The following is a 17,391-nucleotide window of genomic DNA, read 5'->3' as shown; positions in this document are numbered from 1 at the left end:
GCAGGGGGGGCCCTGGCATGCCCTGGGAAAAACCCAGCCTTGCTTCTGAGATGAGTGTCTTCAACAGGCAGGTTTCCTGTGGACTTGGCTTTGCTCAAACAAGCCAGCGAGCGTCTGTTCAGTTATCCGCTGTGTGTAGAATACTCAGGATCACAGGTGACCGACCACTCAGGTCCTTCCAGGCGGAATCAAAGAAGGGGAGGGTGTCAGCCCATGGCGGGGCCACGGCCTTCATCACATAAAGAGGAAAACCTTTTCATCGGATGCTCGCGAAACCTCCAAGAGGTAGCTGGGGCCAGGATCGTCCTGTCGGCTTGAAAGGTCTGTAAGCTGAGGCCCGAGAGGTTTTTAAGCGGCAGTGATCAGCAGCTGTGAGGAAGGGGTCAGCTGTCCTCGACCCTGGCCGAGCCCCGGATGGTGGGTGGTTGTCCTTGGGAGTAAGAAGGGGCAACCCTGATGTTGACATGCGACCTGAAAGGGAACCAAAGTTCTTTAAAAGTCCCCTCAACCCACAGACCAGGACTGTGGCGTCTTTTTGAGGAATAAAAATCCTCACCTCCGGTCTTTCTTTGCTTGTCTGGCACTCGGCCTTTTCCACGCTGGGACTTCATTCAGGCTGACGCCAAGCAGACGTGCTCTCTGGTAGGGACCATGCACAACACAGGGCTCTCTCCCTCCCACGTACAAACAGGGGGCTTTGATGTGGCTTCCCACACACAGATGGGGGGAGAAGAGTCTTTCTCTGGCTTTGGACCCAGTCAGGCACACAGAAATAAACACCTGTGTGAGCAGCTGCCCGTGTCCTGAGCAGGCTGGCATACAGCCAGCTGTCCGAGACAATGCCCAGCACAGATGGCGAGAGGTGGCCACTGAGCAGGTCCTGACTCGTGGTACCAGCAGGTGTTGGACAGACTTACCCTTCCTCTGCTTGACAGACTTCTTCCTGTCTATCAAAATACATTTCAAGGGACACCTCCTCCTGGAAGCCTTCCAGGAGCTTCCTTGGACATTCCAGGTGTGATGCCCTGCCTTGCGTGATGCTCTGCCCTTTCTTCCTGCTCACACAGGTGTGCCTGTGGGGGAGGGATGCAGCATCCTGGGTGGGAGGGAAGAGACTCTGGCTTATTAAGAACCTTCTCCTGACCACCTCCAGGGAGGGTCTGCCTGTGTGTCACTGTCAGCCATTTCCCGGCACAATTACCACCTAAAATGATTTTGTCACATAGAGGAGGGGAAGCTTAAGATGACCCAAAAGGACTCACACGGAAGGGGAGTGAAGATGCAGGCGAGCCTTCACCTCAGGATGCATGAGCTCCCTGACGCACGGCGCTCTCCTCTGATTTCACTTCTTTCGTTTGCTCTAGTCCCTACTCCTCTCCCTTCTCCCTCCCTTCCTCTCCTCTTCCTTTCTCTTCCTCTTCCTCCTCCTCCAGAACAGAGATCCCATGGTTTTTCTCTTTGCCCCTCTGGCTTTCCCAGCCCTCCTGGTAGGTAGTATATGCTTGTTTAGCCAAAGAATGAGTGAACAATTGAATGAACGGACTTCCCACCCATCACCCTAAGGCCCCGAGGCTTCACTCCACTCAGTGAATGGGAACTTCGTATGATCAGGAGGGTGATTCTGGCTCACTCGGGACGCCTACTTGGTTCCACTGCTGCCGTTAAATCACCCCGAAGAGGCTAGTAGATTAATTAATTTCTGACAACCTTTGCCAGCCATTCCCTAAGGAAGAACTGAAAAACTCCCCGCCGCTCTCTGTTTGCTCTGCTGAGACGCTGATGCGCACAGGTGGTGGCAGGAGCATCTCGAAGTCTCTGAACCACAGAGACTCAGCGATGCCTCCACCCACAAGGGCCACGGCAGGTGCAGAAGCGTCAGGTGTCACCAGAGAGGGTGGGGCACGCCCTGCTGCTCTTGGCTGCTGCTTCTTTCCGTGCTCCGCCAGGCTCCTGTAAAACCAAGCGCTGACCCCGACTGCTCACTGTGGACCACGGACACACCACACACCATGGACACGCCATGGAGGGCACGTTCCCGGAGCCCGGGACCACCTCTGACTAGCAAGCGTTCCTCCACGATTGCTGCTCTGGTGCACCACACTCTGCTGGGACAGCTTGTCTCCCTCTGGGTGGTGCCGAGTTGCTGGGGCAACGGTTTCAAAAGAGGTGAATCTGCTCGTTCCTGTTAATTCTGTGATGTTCTCAGCCTTTCCAAAAATATCCTTCTTTTCCTGGGTCCTGTGTGGGTCTAGGCATGTTTGGCCACAGAACATAGAACCACCTCATCCACCATGTATGTAGGTATTGTATCGAATAACACAATGCACAATAAATGATTGAGCCAACACTTTTTAATTTAAAAACGCATTCTTCCCATCTACTCTGTGAGTACATGCGCTAGGCACTGGGAAATGAAAGAGAAAGTAGATTCAGCTGGTGTCCTTAACGAGCTCGCGGTCTCTAAGGAAAACAAGTGCACGGCTAGCTGTGATCCCCCAAAATACAGTGAACACAACGTAACATAAGATAGTGTGACGTTAGTGCACACCTGACTGTAAAATAATGGGATGTAAATAGTGCAACAAGGCAATGCAAGTGCACAGCTAACTCTAGTGGAACACGACTGTGATATAATATAATGTCACATATACTCTGGCATAATGTTAGTACACACCCAGCTGGTATATAATGTAATATATTGCAGTGTAGCTAACTTAACAAGATAATATAAGTACACGGCCAGCTATAATACAGTATAATGTAACTGTAATATAATACAATTTAATATAACATTATAGTTTAATGTTAGCACATATATAACTATAATATGTAATGTAATATAAGATAACAAGATAATGTAAATACATAGCTAATTATAACATCACAAAATGTAATATGACTACATAACTATAATGTCATATAACATATAGCATAATGTAATGTTAGTACATAGTTAACTATAATGAACATAATATAAACTAATGCAACAATATATAATAATGTAGTAAATATAATATAATTTATAATAATTATAATTATATAATATATAGAATAACTTTAATTATAAGTATATGTAACAGTTACATATGACATATAATTATAACTATATATAATAATATATGCAATAATGCAGTGTAGTGTAATGTAGTAATTTTGTCTGCTTTCACAACAGATTAGTGTGGGACCCAGTGGAGAAAGCCATCCATTCACCGAGAGTGACAATACGGGTTAGGAGTTGGCAAACCTGGGTTTTTATTTCAGATCAGTTACTCATGAGCTGTGCAAGCTCAGGGAAATGACTTCCCCTCTCTGAGCCCCCGTCGTCCGCCCCATGCTGGGCTGGGGTGAGAGTGAGGCGACACCATGAAGTTACAGCACCCAGTCCAGAGCTGCCCTTCATTGGGAGGCCCTGCTCACCCTTGCTCAGCTGCCCCGGGAAAGGACGTGACCACGGACAGAGGACCCACGGTGGTGGGGACAGGAGCGTCTGCGGCAAAGTCAGCAGCGTGAGCAGCAAGGCGGCTGCAGGTCACTTCGGGGCAGGGGCGGAGCCAGGGCGGCCCTCCCCACCCCTGGGCACTGGGCAGTAGCCCTCTGAGAGTCTCGGCAGAAGGAGACTGATGTCATCGTGGTTCAGTGTCACCAAGGGTGGCTCTGAAATAAACACAGATGTGGCTCTAGAAGTTCTCAGTGTGCGTTTCACGCTGGTCGCTATGTCATTGTGCCTTGTCACATTTCAGGTGCTGCAGGTGTGACCTCTGCCTTCCCCTCTTGGAGGGAACAAAGAGTCTCCTCTCTTTGCCCAGCACAGCGTCGGCACACAACGGCGCCCCTTGCAGTGGGTGTGAGGGTTGTGGGGTCCGTCGCCTGTCCACCAGCATGTGGTGATGGTACCACCTCGTGGGCTCATTCAGGGTGAAACGCACTCCTGCCCATGAAGTGCCCGGGCCTGTACCTGGCAGAGAGCCGCTGTCAGTAAATACTAGCTTTGGTCCTTATTTCACGCGCCTCCTTTAACTGAAAACTCTTCAGCATGTAAACATTAGCCAACAAGAGTGACAGGCACTGACAGCAAATATTGCCGTTACCTACCTCCCACGTGAAAGAAAACACAGAGATGGGGGGCTGTCATGGTGTCACATTTGAGGAAAGGGCAGAACTGATTTTTTTCTTGGGTCTCTCAACAAAATAGCCTACTTTGGAGAACGGTTCTCTGCAGGACATCGTCCCAAGGAGTCCTGGGGCTGCCGGATGACTCAGTGGGAAGGCCTGCAGGGTCTGAGGTCTGGAAGCCTGGACGCCATCCCCAGATGAGTGAAGTCCACGCAGATGTTCCTGAAAGGCTGGGGCCAGGCTGTGCACACCAGATCAGCCGGCACTGACTCTGCCGTGAGCTCTGGCGCTGACAGCAGGAGGCAGAGCCCCGCCCCCCGCCGCTGGCAAACGGGCCGAAGGGGGGTCTGTCTGGGGCTCTGCGTTTCTGCCTCCATCAGAACCAGCACCTGTGTGAGGTCAGGAGCACCCGCTGGGCTGCACAGTGGGCAGAACACGGCGTTGGCTGGCAAAAGTGTATGTGCATTGGGCTTCCGTAGAAGGTCTCTGTTCTTTGCCACCTCGTCACCTTTGCACAGCCATGTGCCAGGTGCCGAGCACTGGGAGACAGCCGAGACTGTCAGTCCGTAACAATGACCCTGGAGTATCGCTGCGAACTCTATGCTCTGGCCGTTTGAAGTCAGGCTCTGGGACTTTGGAAATGCTTAGCCCTGGTTTGACCAGCCACCTGTAAGAAGGAGAAATACCACTTCCTTTTGAGGTACTTTGACTAGGCAGGGCAGGTAGGGCATGGACATAAAGCAGCTGGGGCAGCCGGCCCGGGCAGGCGGGGCAGCGCTGGAAGGCCTCAGTCTCTTCCACCGGCCTCGAAGGACCCGGGCTCCGAGCCTGACGTCTGACCTTGGCCTCCGTGAACTACTCCTGTGGTGGAGCTGAAGGCAATGGGTGGTTTGCTCTAGATTCCAGGAGATGCTGCCTTGCTCTTAGGTCTTCTAGGACTCGAATGTGTGTTGTTCTGGAGGGGGTGGCTCTTGCTGTACTTCGGGGGCCCTTCCCAGCACAAGCTGCGCCAACCTTTTTTTTTTTACAACCTGAAAATCTATGTGGGGCCTCGGCCTAAACCCCTCCTTCAGGAGAAGTCGTCAGACCTGTGCTCATTAGCATTTCTTCCAGCACTTTCCAAAGCCCTCACGTGAGGGAATTAAGGGAGCAAGATATCGCCCCGTTTCCATGTCAGACTCCACACCTCCATGCCCTTGAAACAGGGCTTCCCTTTCGTACTTAGTCGGGCAGCTCTGCTGAGATGTCCCGCCCCCACCCAGACCTCAACACCTGCAGCCGGAGCCGGGCCCGCACCCCATGGGCCGTGCACCCTTAGGCCAGAGGAGGGTTTTCACTGTGAAGAACTGGCATTAGTCTTCCTTACGTCTTCGGTAGAATTTGCCAGTGAAAGCATTTGGAGGTTTCTTTTCTCAGGATCTTTTTGCCCGAGTTCTGCACACTGCGATCTCTTCCTGGCTCTGACAGGAAAGCCTCGGCAAGGCTGTTTGGGCCGGTGCGGCACCCCCACCTCTGGGGGTGCGTCTGGGCCAGAGCGGGGTTCATGTCTTGGTTCCACGCTCAGCACCTTCACCGTGCATCTTTGGGTCACTTCCATGCACACCCGGCTTGGAGGGAGCCCAGAATCTGTGCAGGGTCCTGCACCAAGAATGGGATCCCCTTTGTCGACGTTTCCCACCCCCAGGAGTCTCTGGCTCCCAGGGGCCTTCTCTCCTAACCCTCAGGCTAGAGATTTGGTGATCCCGTGGACTTTATTATCCTGTGCTGTCTGGGGCCCAGCTCCTCAGTGCCACATGCCAGCTGGGCCAAGCAGGAGGGAAAGAGGAATAGTAAGCAAGGGAGCCCCCCCGCCCCCTGCATTCTTCCAGCCACGAGGCCCCTTTCCCTGATCCTGATCCTCTGGCCAGAGAGAAGCGTTAGGATTAGGGCTCGGGTTCGGGTTCCCGGGTCTCTGCTGCCACCATCTCTCCCATAGAAGCACAGCTCAGCGACTGAGCCTGGCCTGGGAGCAAGGCCAGAGAGCGAAAAGAGAAAACAGAAATAATTAGGGATTCCCCCACCTTCTCCAGCCCTAGGAGCCTCTTCTCTGTCTGTCTTTCTCCGAAGGTGTTTCCAGTGGGAGCTGGGAGATAAGGAGGGAGAACCCAGCACACTGGCCGGCCCATGGGGCTCAGGGTTTCTCCTCCCTCCAGCCCAGCTGCTACCCACTGCCCACAGGGTAGCAGTGCCCAGAGCGCCTCCCTGTATTTGTCGTGGGCTTGCTCCGTCCTGGCAGGCGGCAAGAGCCTTTCATTGTATTTTAACATTTCCTGAAGGACCCCTGGGTCTGGGCTGAAACCGCCACTGTGTGGACAGGAAGCAGACCCAGCAGGGGCCCATCCAGCCAGCTCAGCAGCTCTGGCAGCCAGGACCCCATGTCCTCTGGAGGGGCCCTGCCCCTTCTGGGTCCCCTCCAGGCCTCCTAGGGTCCGCACCACTTAGTGGGATTGCACAGGCCCGAGATGACCACTCGGGGTGCCTCTGCCTCCCCCCTGCTCCCGCTGGGGGTCTGCGTCCCTGCCTTCAGGACGCGCTGGCAGGAAACCGCCTTTACCTCCGCTCACCTTCTGTGAGCCTCCTGTTTCTGTGCTCATGCTCCCAGCAGAATTCACTTAAAACCAACGAGATCCAAAAGGGAAAAACAGAGAAAACCAAAGTGCTCCTCTAGGGCAAGGCCATGAGGGGCAGCGGGCTGGCCGGCCCTCGGCCCTGGGTGCCTGGGTCCCACCCAGAGATGACAGCCAGTGTGTCCCTTACAGTCACGGCTCACAGGCACCGAATACTGCAGCCAGCGCCGCACCTCAGCCTCAGGATCACATTTCACCCCCCAGCACCCGAAGGGTGATCTCCACTATTACACTCCTTTTACCAATAGGGAAACTGAGGCCCAGAGTGGGTCAGTCACTTGCCCCTGTCATTCAGCCAAAAGGAAACAGCACGAAGCCCAGCCTCATTGGCCGGAGGGATCAGCCCCAACCCACCCTGTGTGAGATCCCCATTTTTTCTCGTCTCCATGGAAGTGCATGTAACGCCATTCTACAACTGTGTTTGAGTCCGTGTTCCTTGTCACTGTGGCGCCCTTTGAGGTCAGTGGTCACAGGTGACCCTAGCATCCCCAGGATCTGTCCAGCACCTTCCAGAGCAGAGGGAGCCTTCAGAGTTTGTTGAATGAATAGGGAATAAATAGATAGCACTCCAGATCTACCCAGCCTTCGTATTTGGATCGTGGAGATCCTGCAAACATTTCGTGATAAAAGGAATTTTTTCGTGATGTTTGTGGGCTGGCTGGAGGCGGCCCGGGAATTTTCCGATGAACTGGGCCACTCGGGGAGCCTGGGCCACAGGTGGCAGACTGCAACCAGACAAGAGTGGGAACGTGGCCCCTTGAACTTGAAATTGCAGCTGTTTCTCAGATTGGCCACACATAGAGTTGACAGATTTAGCCAATAAAAAATACAAGACACCCAGTTAAACTTGAAGGTCAGATCATTTTTTAGGAAAAGTATAAATTTTTACTATAGTTATATCCAATGCAATATTTGGAATATACTTACCCTAAAAAATTATTTTGTTTATCAGAAATTCAGATTTAACTGGGTGTCCTGGTTTTTCTCTGTGGCTTGTATTCGACAGTCCTCGCCACCCGACTCCCACCTTCGGGCCGTCTGTGCCTGACACCGCCTGCTTGGTATCTGGCAAGGACTTCTGAGCACTGGGCTTGACCTTGGCCATCACTCCCCAGGGAGTGGGGCTCAGAGAGAGAGAGGCAGGGCTCCTGTGGGTCTCCTGGCCCCAAGGAGATGGGGGAACAGTTCAGATGTTTTCACTCACACACAAATGTAACTTTACAATCCACAGCCCAGGAGCACAGATTCTGTCATAGTTGTGGCCAGGCTGCTGCCGTGCCTGGAAGGACCCTGAGGACGGCCTCTGAAGGGCGGCGGCTGGGGGAGGGGGGACCCCAGGGTGTGGCCTGCCAGCCTCTCAGAGCCTCCACGGACAAAAGCCCATTCTCTCTGGCCTCCCCATCTCTGGAGGGCGGCCATTATTCAGGGAAGTGCCTGAGCCACGTGTGGTGACTGTGCTCTGAAGATTTCCCTTTGAAAGGCTTCTCTGTCCCTTTCTCAGGACAGGCCCAGCTTCAGGGAGATTTACGTAACCTCCGTCTCCTCAGCAGGGACAGATGGGGACCGGGAGGCTGCCTCCCTCCTCGGGGCTGCGCTGCTGTGGGGGGCAGGGTGGGGACAGCGTGGCCCCAGGCACCCCAGTGTCCACGACCATAACGCCTCCTGGAGCCCCTCCACACAGTGACCCCAACACCGAGGGGCCCCACCCCAGCTCAGGGAGCAGCTGGTCCCACTGGGGTGACCCTAACCCTCTGGTATGACGCGCCCCAGTGTTCAAAGCCTTGCTCTTTAAGCTATGAAGTTTAAAAATACCAAAAAGCAGCAGACATTCAGATGTCCACTGACCAGAATAGTTCTTCTTTAGAAAATATTTCATCGTGTTCTCTCATCTTTTCATATAAACAAGTACATTGTCCCCCTGTCTCAGGGGCAGCTGCTGTCATGGGCCTGGCTTATATATTCACAATCTGTAGTTGTACTTTTACGTGTGTGTGGGTCCATGCGTAACGTGTAGTATTATTTTGCAGGCGTGTCTTTCATGTCAGGAATGGTAGCTGAGTTTGTTTCGTGACTGGCCTTTCCCCCTAGAGAGCCTCGTTCACATAGTGAAACTGCCATCAGCCATGAGGCAGTTGAGGTTCATTTTCCCACTTTCAGATGAGGACCCGGAGCCTCAGAGAGGTTAGGAAGTGGCCCCAGGTCACACAGCAAGGACACGCTGGCTCTGGGGCCCAATCTCGTCCTGCCTGCAGGATTCTTGGCTGGTGGTCCTAGAATTCATTTAATGCACCAGACAGGTTTTGAGTGTCTGTGCTGTCCTAGGCACTGGGGGTCCTGGGGGAAGGGGAAGGTCCCCGTCTTCCTGGAAGTTGTGGTCCGGAAGCACAGCCTTTAGAGATGGCCCTGACTTTGACCTTTGGCCATGGGTCCATTATGTGCTGATGTCCACTCTTCAACAAGCCAACAAGCGTTCTTCTGATCGTGACGGCATGTGATGGGGCAACAAGGCCGCCCTGCCTGCCCCGTCCCCACCCCGTGCGTTGCTGATTGCATCTAACTCAGCAGGAGGGAACCTGCTACTTGTCCCGTGCCTCTCTCCTCTGCGTGGTGGCCTTTCTGGGGTTTGATGTTAGGGGCTGGGTCCCCGAATCTGCTCCACTCTCAGGGGCTAGGAACTGCACCTGCCCCCTGGTGTGATATGCCCAGTTGTCACCTGGATGAGATCCCAAAAGAGGCCTAAAAGTGGATGGGGCCAGCAGAGGGGCCTTCTGAGGGCCTTCTGGATGCTTCTCTCACAGCCTGTTTCCGCGGTGACTTCAGCCCTTGTTCTCTCAGTCTGGCCACGAGTCGGTTCCTGGTCTCCAATTCCCCATGTCCACGGATGGCGCCCCGGCTGGCCTTTCGGTCCGTCTTCTCTTCTCGTGGCTGAGGGGGGTTTGGGGGCCAGACTCTCTCCTGCGGAGCTGGACCCTGCGCTGCAGCAGCTCTGCAGTGTTCACGCCGTGGGCCCGGGGGTGCTGTGTCCAGGAGTCAACCCGATAAATAATAGTGCGCGCGCAAGTGTGTGCACACACCCACACGTAGGTGTTTATCCATGCATTATTTACAATAGGAAAAAACCGAGATTCCTAAATGTCCAGGTCTAGGAGAACAGATTGTAGCTTGTGTCTATGAAAGAATATTATACAGCTATGAGAGTAGGGTTTTGATGCACTTTTTATACAGGAATATAAACCCACATCTCTAAATGCAACTTCTTCTCTCTTACGCAGATAAGAGATTTGGAAGAAAAACACCAAATGTTAGCAGCGATTATCCCAAAGTGGTGGGATTGTGACTCTCGTTTTTTTCTCTATCTTCTTTTATATTTTTTTAACGTTCTAAGCAGGGCACATAGTAGTTAAGGCAGTAGACAGCGAAGGCGTTTTACAGCCGCGTGGTCTTGGAGGGGCCAAGCCCGCTGCCCATCGGCTGGCAGCGGAGATGCCCAGCTGCTCGGGGCCTCGGCGCTTCCCTGTGCAAAACGGAAGTGTCTGCCTCCAAAAGGTCTATGGATACTAACATTCAGAGGTTAAAATATTCACCGTCAGTTATAAAGGCAATTACACATATTGTGTCTTTGCATGGAGTGGCTCGACCCGCCCCCGTGCCTGCAGGGGGCGCTTCTCCCGAGGCCCGGCGCCCCGTTAACTCTCCCTCTCCTCGTTCACAGCTGCCCATGATGGGAGGAGCCTTCATGGACTCGCCCAACGAGGACTTCGGCGCGGAGTACTCCCTCTTCAGCTCCTCCACCAACATCCACGCGGCCTCCAGCGGCCAGGGCCAGCCGGAGGAGCCTCCGCGGTCCTCCAACGACGCCGTCTTGCTCTGGATCGCCATCATAGCGACGCTGGGGAACATCGTGGTGGTGGGGGTGGTGTACGCTTTCACCTTCTGAGGGGCGGCCCGCCATGCCCGGCACGCGGGCGAGGCTCGGTCCCGCATGCCGTGGCTGCGGGCGAGGCTTGGGCCCGCGTGCCATGGCTGCGGGCCTCTGGCTGCGCCCACGTTCCAGGACCAGGAGCTCCGGCCGCCCGTATGGCCTCACCGGGTGCAGCGGGCGTGCATCTGGGATTTCCCCGAGCAGCCCCGGTGTTAACATTGCGTGCTGTGATCCAGCTGATCCGGAAAACACGGCCAGGCGAGCTCCCAGCCCCGTAGCCGGGGCGGGGGGAGCTCAACCCCCAAGGCCTTTGAGGAGCAGAGTGGGGAATTCTTAAAACTGCTTTCCAAAAGCAAGAGACCCGAGGGAACGGCCAGTTAGGTTCAAAATACAGACTTTGTCAGGCGAGCCCTTGCTGGCAGTGAATAATTACTGGAGTGTCTTGTTCCCATGCAGATTTACCATGCCTGGAGCGTGGGGTGCAGGCAGGAGCCCCCTCAGAATTTGAGTGTTCCCAGCCCAGTCTCAGCCCCACCGAAGGGCTATTGAACGAACATTCCTCGCCTGATTTGCAAGCGGCACCTTTGTCACCAGAAACCTGGCCCCTTCTGAGACCCAAAAGTGTTAGGAAGCCCAGAGCTGGGGAGATGAACGGTGACATGGTGGGACTTCGGGGTGGCATCTTTCTCAGCTGGATGGACTTTCTCTTCCTTTTAACAAGCGAAGAAGTCACCTTTAAAAACAAGAACTGCCGGTCAGTTGACTCACTTGAAGATGCCCTTCGTTCCCTGAGATATCAGGCTCCTCGAGATGAATAAGGCCCTGTCCACCAGTCACTGCGTGGACGGGAGGGAGAAGGGTGTGGCTGCCTGTGGTCACCAGGCACGGCTGGCTGTGGAGGGGCCAGATCAGGAGGGAAGCTTCCTGACTCCGCTCAGGGCCCTCTCCGAGCAGGTCCTCCGCCCCAGCTGCCCTCAGGGCAGCAAGCAGAGGGTCTTGACCTGCCTGCAGGGTGGGTGGGGCGGTCAGACACCCACACTGTGAACTCGCTCTGGCTGCCATGTGGTGTGTTGCAGGCATGAATGTACCTGCCCAAGTCTGTTCCCGACATTCACAGAAGCCAGTGGCTGAGGGCCTGGCAAACAGGGAGCCTGCCCCACTATGAGGTCAGGACCATGCTGGGGGAGCAATAGGAAAAGGGCTTGTTTTCCCTTCGGCCTTAGGGAAGATCACTGTACAGGACCCCCTTCTGGAGGGAGTGGGGGGCTCCCTCCCCTACGGGCCAGGTGGCTGTCTCCTTGCTTTCTCCCTGTGCTATACAAGACAAAATAAATGTCATGAGCCCCACCTCTGTAGTCGAGAATCTAGAAAGGCTGGTTAGGAAGCCCTGGTGTGGGGTGGGGCACAGTCTCGGAGAGGCTGCGTTGCTCACTGAGGTCTCAGGGGGGATGAGTGTTCTTGACAACAGGCAAAGGGACATCGTCATTGTCCAGAGGCAGCCACTTGCCCCTGGGAGGTTGGCACTGAGCTGCCGAGATAACAGGGTTGCCAGCCCTTCCTCCAGACAGTACGGGCAGATGGCTGCCAGTGTTTATTGGTCACATCTGTCATTGCAGCCACGCCGCCACCGCAAATGCTGCAGCTCGAGGGGAGGTCAGGAATGCGGGGGGCGGGTGTGACATTGCAGAGGAGAAGAGATGTAGGACCTTCTGCCTGGATGCAGTGCCTTCTCGAATCACCACCGGGGCCCTGCTCTCTGCAGAACCGGCCTGGACACTGGGCTGGCTGGTGAGCCATTGAGTGCCCGTCATCCCAGCACACTCCGCTCCGTCAAGCCCCCGTGTCTGCCATGAGCAAAGTCTTCCTTAGGCAGGGAGGTCAGAGCCAGGCTGGGGAGGCAGCGCAGTGCACGGAGGTCACTCCAGCCCTCCTGCCCTGTTTCTTCATCTTCTGACACCTTCAGCTTGGACAAGGCAGGTGGCAGCTCCCCATTCTCCAGATGGCCCATGGAGGTGGCATTGGAGAGGGGATTGTGTGGGGAGGAGAGAAAGGGTGGAGGACTCCAGCCTCCCAGGTAGCCCCGGGGGCTGGCATTCCCTGGGCACGGCAGTCTCCTTCATAAAGGTTTTCTTCCCCTGACATAAACGCCTTCATCTCTTTTCAGTGTCAAGGCCATGGAGACTCAGGAGCTTTAGGGACCCTCTTGTCCAAACTTGACATCACACAGGTGACAGCGACTTGCCCAGGGCCATAGCAGCCCGACCTCCTGAGGTTTCCTTGTCGATTTTTCTCACCATTTCTCAGATAACAATGGTGATAGCTGTGAGCGATAAACTTCTAGCCAGAGTGTTCTGCGCTGTCCCTCCTGTGTGAGTTGGGGTTCTGTCTTGAATCTCAGGTAAAAGGCAGAAAGATGCGACACCATTGTTTGAGAGGTGTGTCCAGGCTCTGTGACAGACTGGCGTGCATGTATTTAATGCTCACAGGTACCCTATGGCGTTATCTCTCCAACCCAGAGACAAGGAGCCGGAAGCTCAGCGCAGCGGAGTGACTTGCTGGAGGCTGCACAGCGTGGACGTGGTGAGCTGCGGTGTGGGCCTGGACCATTTGGCTCTAAAGCCAGGCTTTTTCTGCAGCACCCGGCTGCCTTTGGTGGCCAAATGGCGCCTCTTGGCCACCTTTACACCAGCCCCTGAGTCTCCAGAGGTCCTCTTCCAAGGTCCTGCATCATGGCATGGCCTAGGGCCAGCTCTGGCTTCCACAAGTCGAAGTCTCTGGCTGTGCTTGGAACAGGGCACGCTCCTTCCCCGGCCAACACTCTCTCTCTGCCCGGACTTTGGGGTGGTGGTCTCTGTAGCCTTCCCCTCCTTGAAGGCTGAGTACAGTTCTCTATGGACACCAGAGGAGCCCCCAGAGACCAGCTTTCTGAGGACATATGCCTAGGGGAGCCCCACAGGGGGCCCCCAAGGAGTGAGGCACGTGCGGTGCAGCCGGAATTGCTGAGGAGGGCGGTGGGACAGTCAGAGTTGCAGGTTGGCTCCCGCCAGGGCCCAGGCTTCCTGCTGAACCCCAGGGCTGCCCTGAGCTGGGGGGAGGGGCTGGGGGAGGGGACAGGTGCTCCTCTCTCAGACAGCCTGGAGCTCTCATGCTGGCTTCTCCTGGGTGGGGTGGCCCAGCACCCACCTTGACTTGAGAAGCCAGCCCTGAGAAGGAGCGGCTGGACCCTTCAGTGGCTGCTCCTGTGAGAAGGGGTCATGCATTTTCTGGAACGTTCTCTGTGCACACTTTGACTCCATTTCCCTTCTGCAAACTGTAGGTGTCCCATGCTGGCGTTTGTTTGCACATTTTGGTAAACACAGCAACACCTGCTTTACCAGGTCAAGTCCTGTCCCTGGAGCTTGGTGGGGAGGTTAAGACCCTCTAGCCTGGTGTGCCCTAAGGGGATGCCACCTCCTGCTGGGGCCTGGGCAAGAGGCTCGCTCTGCCAGCTTCTGCCCTGTCATGGCTTCCATCCCCATTTCCATGAGATCAAGGTCAAGAGGCAAATGAGGCACCCTTGACCCTCTCTGCCCCCCAGAGACTATTATTTCCCCTCTCCAGCCTCCTCCGAATCCAGGGAGGGCCGGCTGGCAACACTGGCCTAGAGCAGCAACGGGCTGTCTTCGGCTGTCGAAGTGGGGGGCTTGGCTGCCCACCAGGCCGCTGGTATGTGCCGGACCCCTCCCTGGAGACCGGAGGGGCCCGCCATCAGCACCAACTCCTGCCAGGCAGGCCTGCCCCTCCTCCTGATTCCTGGTTCGTGGTGATGCCATTAATGGTCATTCTCCCTGCTGTCCTGTGTCCTGCCCCTTCCCTGTGCCCCCTGCAGTTTGCACCCCACTTACTCCTCAGACCTCACCCTGCCCCCGGGGCAGGAGTGGAGGGGTGGAGGAGCGCACACTTATTGGTATTGCTGCCTTTCTCTGTTGAGAACCTGCAGCCGGGCTCTGTGCCCGAGAACCCACGGCTGAGGAGCTGTGACTGGGCTCCACCTCCGTCGGCCATGCAGGCTGGGTAGTCCTCCGACGTCTCCCTGCCTCCTCCCCTCTCACCCCCGCAGATGAGCCCTCTGAACTGGTCTGTCCCAGGACGGGCCTCTGAGGCCAGATTGTTGGGAACCTGGGAAGGGTTGGGCAGCAGTGTGCACGTGTCTGTCAGTCCCGAAGCTGTGAGCTGCCTTAGAGAGCTTCTCATCAGGACCCTGCAGTCTGGGGAGGGCAGCTGGGGCCACACAGTAAGTTAGTGGAGAGCCAAGGAGGCCCCGGATGCCTGGCCCAGGGTGCCACCTTCCGGCATGCACGGATTCAACGGGGAGGAAGGGGTGGCCCTGGGTTACCAGGCCCAGCTCTGGGACATCGTCTTCTCTACTACCTGTCACCTGGCCCCTTTGCCGTGTCCTGGCAAAGTCCCTTTGACTGTCCCCAGAACAAGTGGGCTGGGATGCCCACGGAGCTGTGCTCAGATCTGTGCATTCACCCCGCCCACCTCTCTGGCCCTGCCCTCCCCACAGGCCCCTGACTCAGGTCATTCAGTGAGGGGGATGGAGGAGGGGATGTGTGGACTGAGCCCTGAGAGCCTGGAGAGACGGAGTCTATTATCTCCAAGCAGAAAAAGAAGCCACTGTCGGAACCCCAGGTGACCAGAATTAAGCTGAAGCCAGATGGTCCCAACGAGGCAATTCTGAGATTTGACCTTCAGCATGTCCTTTCTCTTTGGGGGCAGGGTCCAGGATGGGGTGGGGGGAGCAGGGGACAAAACAGTGCAAACCCTAGTGATTGAAGAGAGCAAGGATTGGCCCAGAGTGAGAGACGCTGGCCAGCAGGAGCGTAACGGAGTAGTCGAAGGCACATGAAATTCACTGCATACGTTTTGGAACCTAAGTCTGATCAAGACACATAATAAGGCAGAGGAAGCCCTCGGACAGCTGGACAGGTGGCCGGCATTCTGGAGTGTGCTGTGCACCCGCCCCGACTGTGCCCTCTCCGAGGGAGAATCAGACCCTGGTTCCTCACCGGGCGCCCCAAGTGTCGGAGCAGCAGCCAGTGGCCCAGCGTCTGTCTGATTAGCCGTCCCCCCACCCCACCCCAGCGTTGTTATGGAGAGTCACTGCACAAAGTCTTGTCCCCAGATGGTTCTGGCCAGGGCTCAGGGCACTGGCAAGGGAGGGGCTTGGGGTCAGTTCTACCGGCATCTAGTGGATTGAAGCCAGGGGTCCACAAACTGCCCCCCCCCCCACCGCCACAAAGAATTCCCCGGCCCTGAAACTCTAGCAGAGCCGACCGAGGGCGGGAAACCCAGCCCCAGGCCACACTGTCTCTGATTCCAAAGCCAAGGTAGTTCCCGAAGGTCTGCTTTCCCCAGCTGCGAGTCACTGAGCAAATCAGAGCTCTGCAGAGCAAAGCAGCCGCCAAGGCTGCTGCCTCGAGCTCAGACAGGTCGGCGGAGGACAGAGGTCTGGAACCCAGATGTTGTCGAAATGCCCCTGACGCACTGTTTCCCTGCAACTTGCATCTCCACAGCCTTCAGTGTTCTCGGGGAGTCTCAGCCTGGATGAAGGAAACCCCACCCTGGATGGTGGGTGGGCGGGGCTGAACTTGTCCCAGCACCTGTGCATCTCTGGGACCTTGAGGGACCTGGCCTCCCGCCAATGCCTCTGCAAAACGCGGTTTGGGGGAAGCCTAGGAAGGGTGGGCGTGGGGGCCGCTGGACAGCCTTGGAGAAACCCGCACCTCTCTGGCCCCTGACCACTGCCCGCCCCCTGCCTTACTTTCCCGGTTAAACGCTCACCAACCCTCTTTCTACCGCCTGAAGTTTTGCAGAAAACTTATTCTTGTAACTAGCCAGATACCAGTTCCTCCGAGCGAATCGGAAATGTTTCTGCGTTTTACTAACGTTTTCATAACCAACTTGTAAGTCATGTACCGAATAAAGAAGTATTTTAACAATTCTAGCTTTGCTACTCAACCCCCCTGGCTCGGATGAGCTCGCCAGCTTTCCTGCAATGGAAAGGCTGTTTCTTAACGTGCAGTTTCGCTGCGCTCTTTTGATGACAAATGTCTAACTTCAGTGGATGTGGAAATGTGGCTGTGGGGTCGTGGGTCTTTGACTGGTAGCGCTCTTGCTGTTGTGGTCCTTTTCTGTTGTGACAATTAAAAGAAAAGAAAGTGTCCGCGTCTGCCCTGTGCTTTCTGTCCAGGAGGCTCAGCTCAGCGCCACCTCCACCCTGCTGGTCCTTCTGCCCCACCCCGCCCCAGGCAGGACAGTGCCCACCTCCCCGCTCCACCCCCATCATCATTCCTGTACAGAATCCTGAGGCTCTGCCCGCCTGACCGTTGCCCGTTTTCCCCACCCTCTGAGCCCTCTGAGAGCCAGGTTTCTCGTAGTCAACTTGCTACCCCCACACCTCGCACGGTGCCTGGCTCTGTAAACACCCAGCGGACGTCCGGGGCGAATGAACGACGTCTGAAAGACCCACTCGGGAAATTTCAGCCAAGCCGGGACAGTGCGTGTGCAGTGAGCTTTATGCACTTGCTCACTGATGGCAGCAAACATGTAGCACTCGCTGGGTTCTGTGCAGCTGTGAGCTCTTCGCACATACAGCTGCCCACTTGGCCAGGACACTGGACAAAGGAGGTGCTACTGTTACCCTGT

At 55.7% G+C, this 17,391-nt stretch overlaps 1 protein-coding gene across 1 annotated transcript in view; it reads left to right on the top strand.

Annotated features, from left to right (window-relative positions):
* The window catches only part of CUNH14orf132 (chromosome unknown C14orf132 homolog), a 32,556-nt gene extending 15,883 nt beyond the window's left edge, over positions 1–16,673 (top strand). The window contains exon 2 of the mRNA XM_037031494.1: positions 10,492–16,673. Within this exon, the coding sequence (XP_036887389.1) occupies positions 10,492–10,716 (225 nt within the window). The 3' untranslated portion in view covers positions 10,717–16,673. The remainder of the gene's footprint in view (positions 1–10,491) is intronic.
* The last annotated feature ends 718 nt before the right edge of the window (positions 16,674–17,391 follow it).

The sequence above is a fragment of the Sturnira hondurensis genome, unplaced genomic scaffold (assembly GCF_014824575.4).
Source record: "Sturnira hondurensis isolate 20B ecotype Veracruz unplaced genomic scaffold, ASM1482457v3 Scaffold0021143, whole genome shotgun sequence".
NCBI lineage: Eukaryota > Metazoa > Chordata > Mammalia > Chiroptera > Phyllostomidae > Sturnira > Sturnira hondurensis.
Note: the sequence above shows the minus strand (reverse complement) of the source record. Positions and strands in the feature narration are given on the sequence as shown.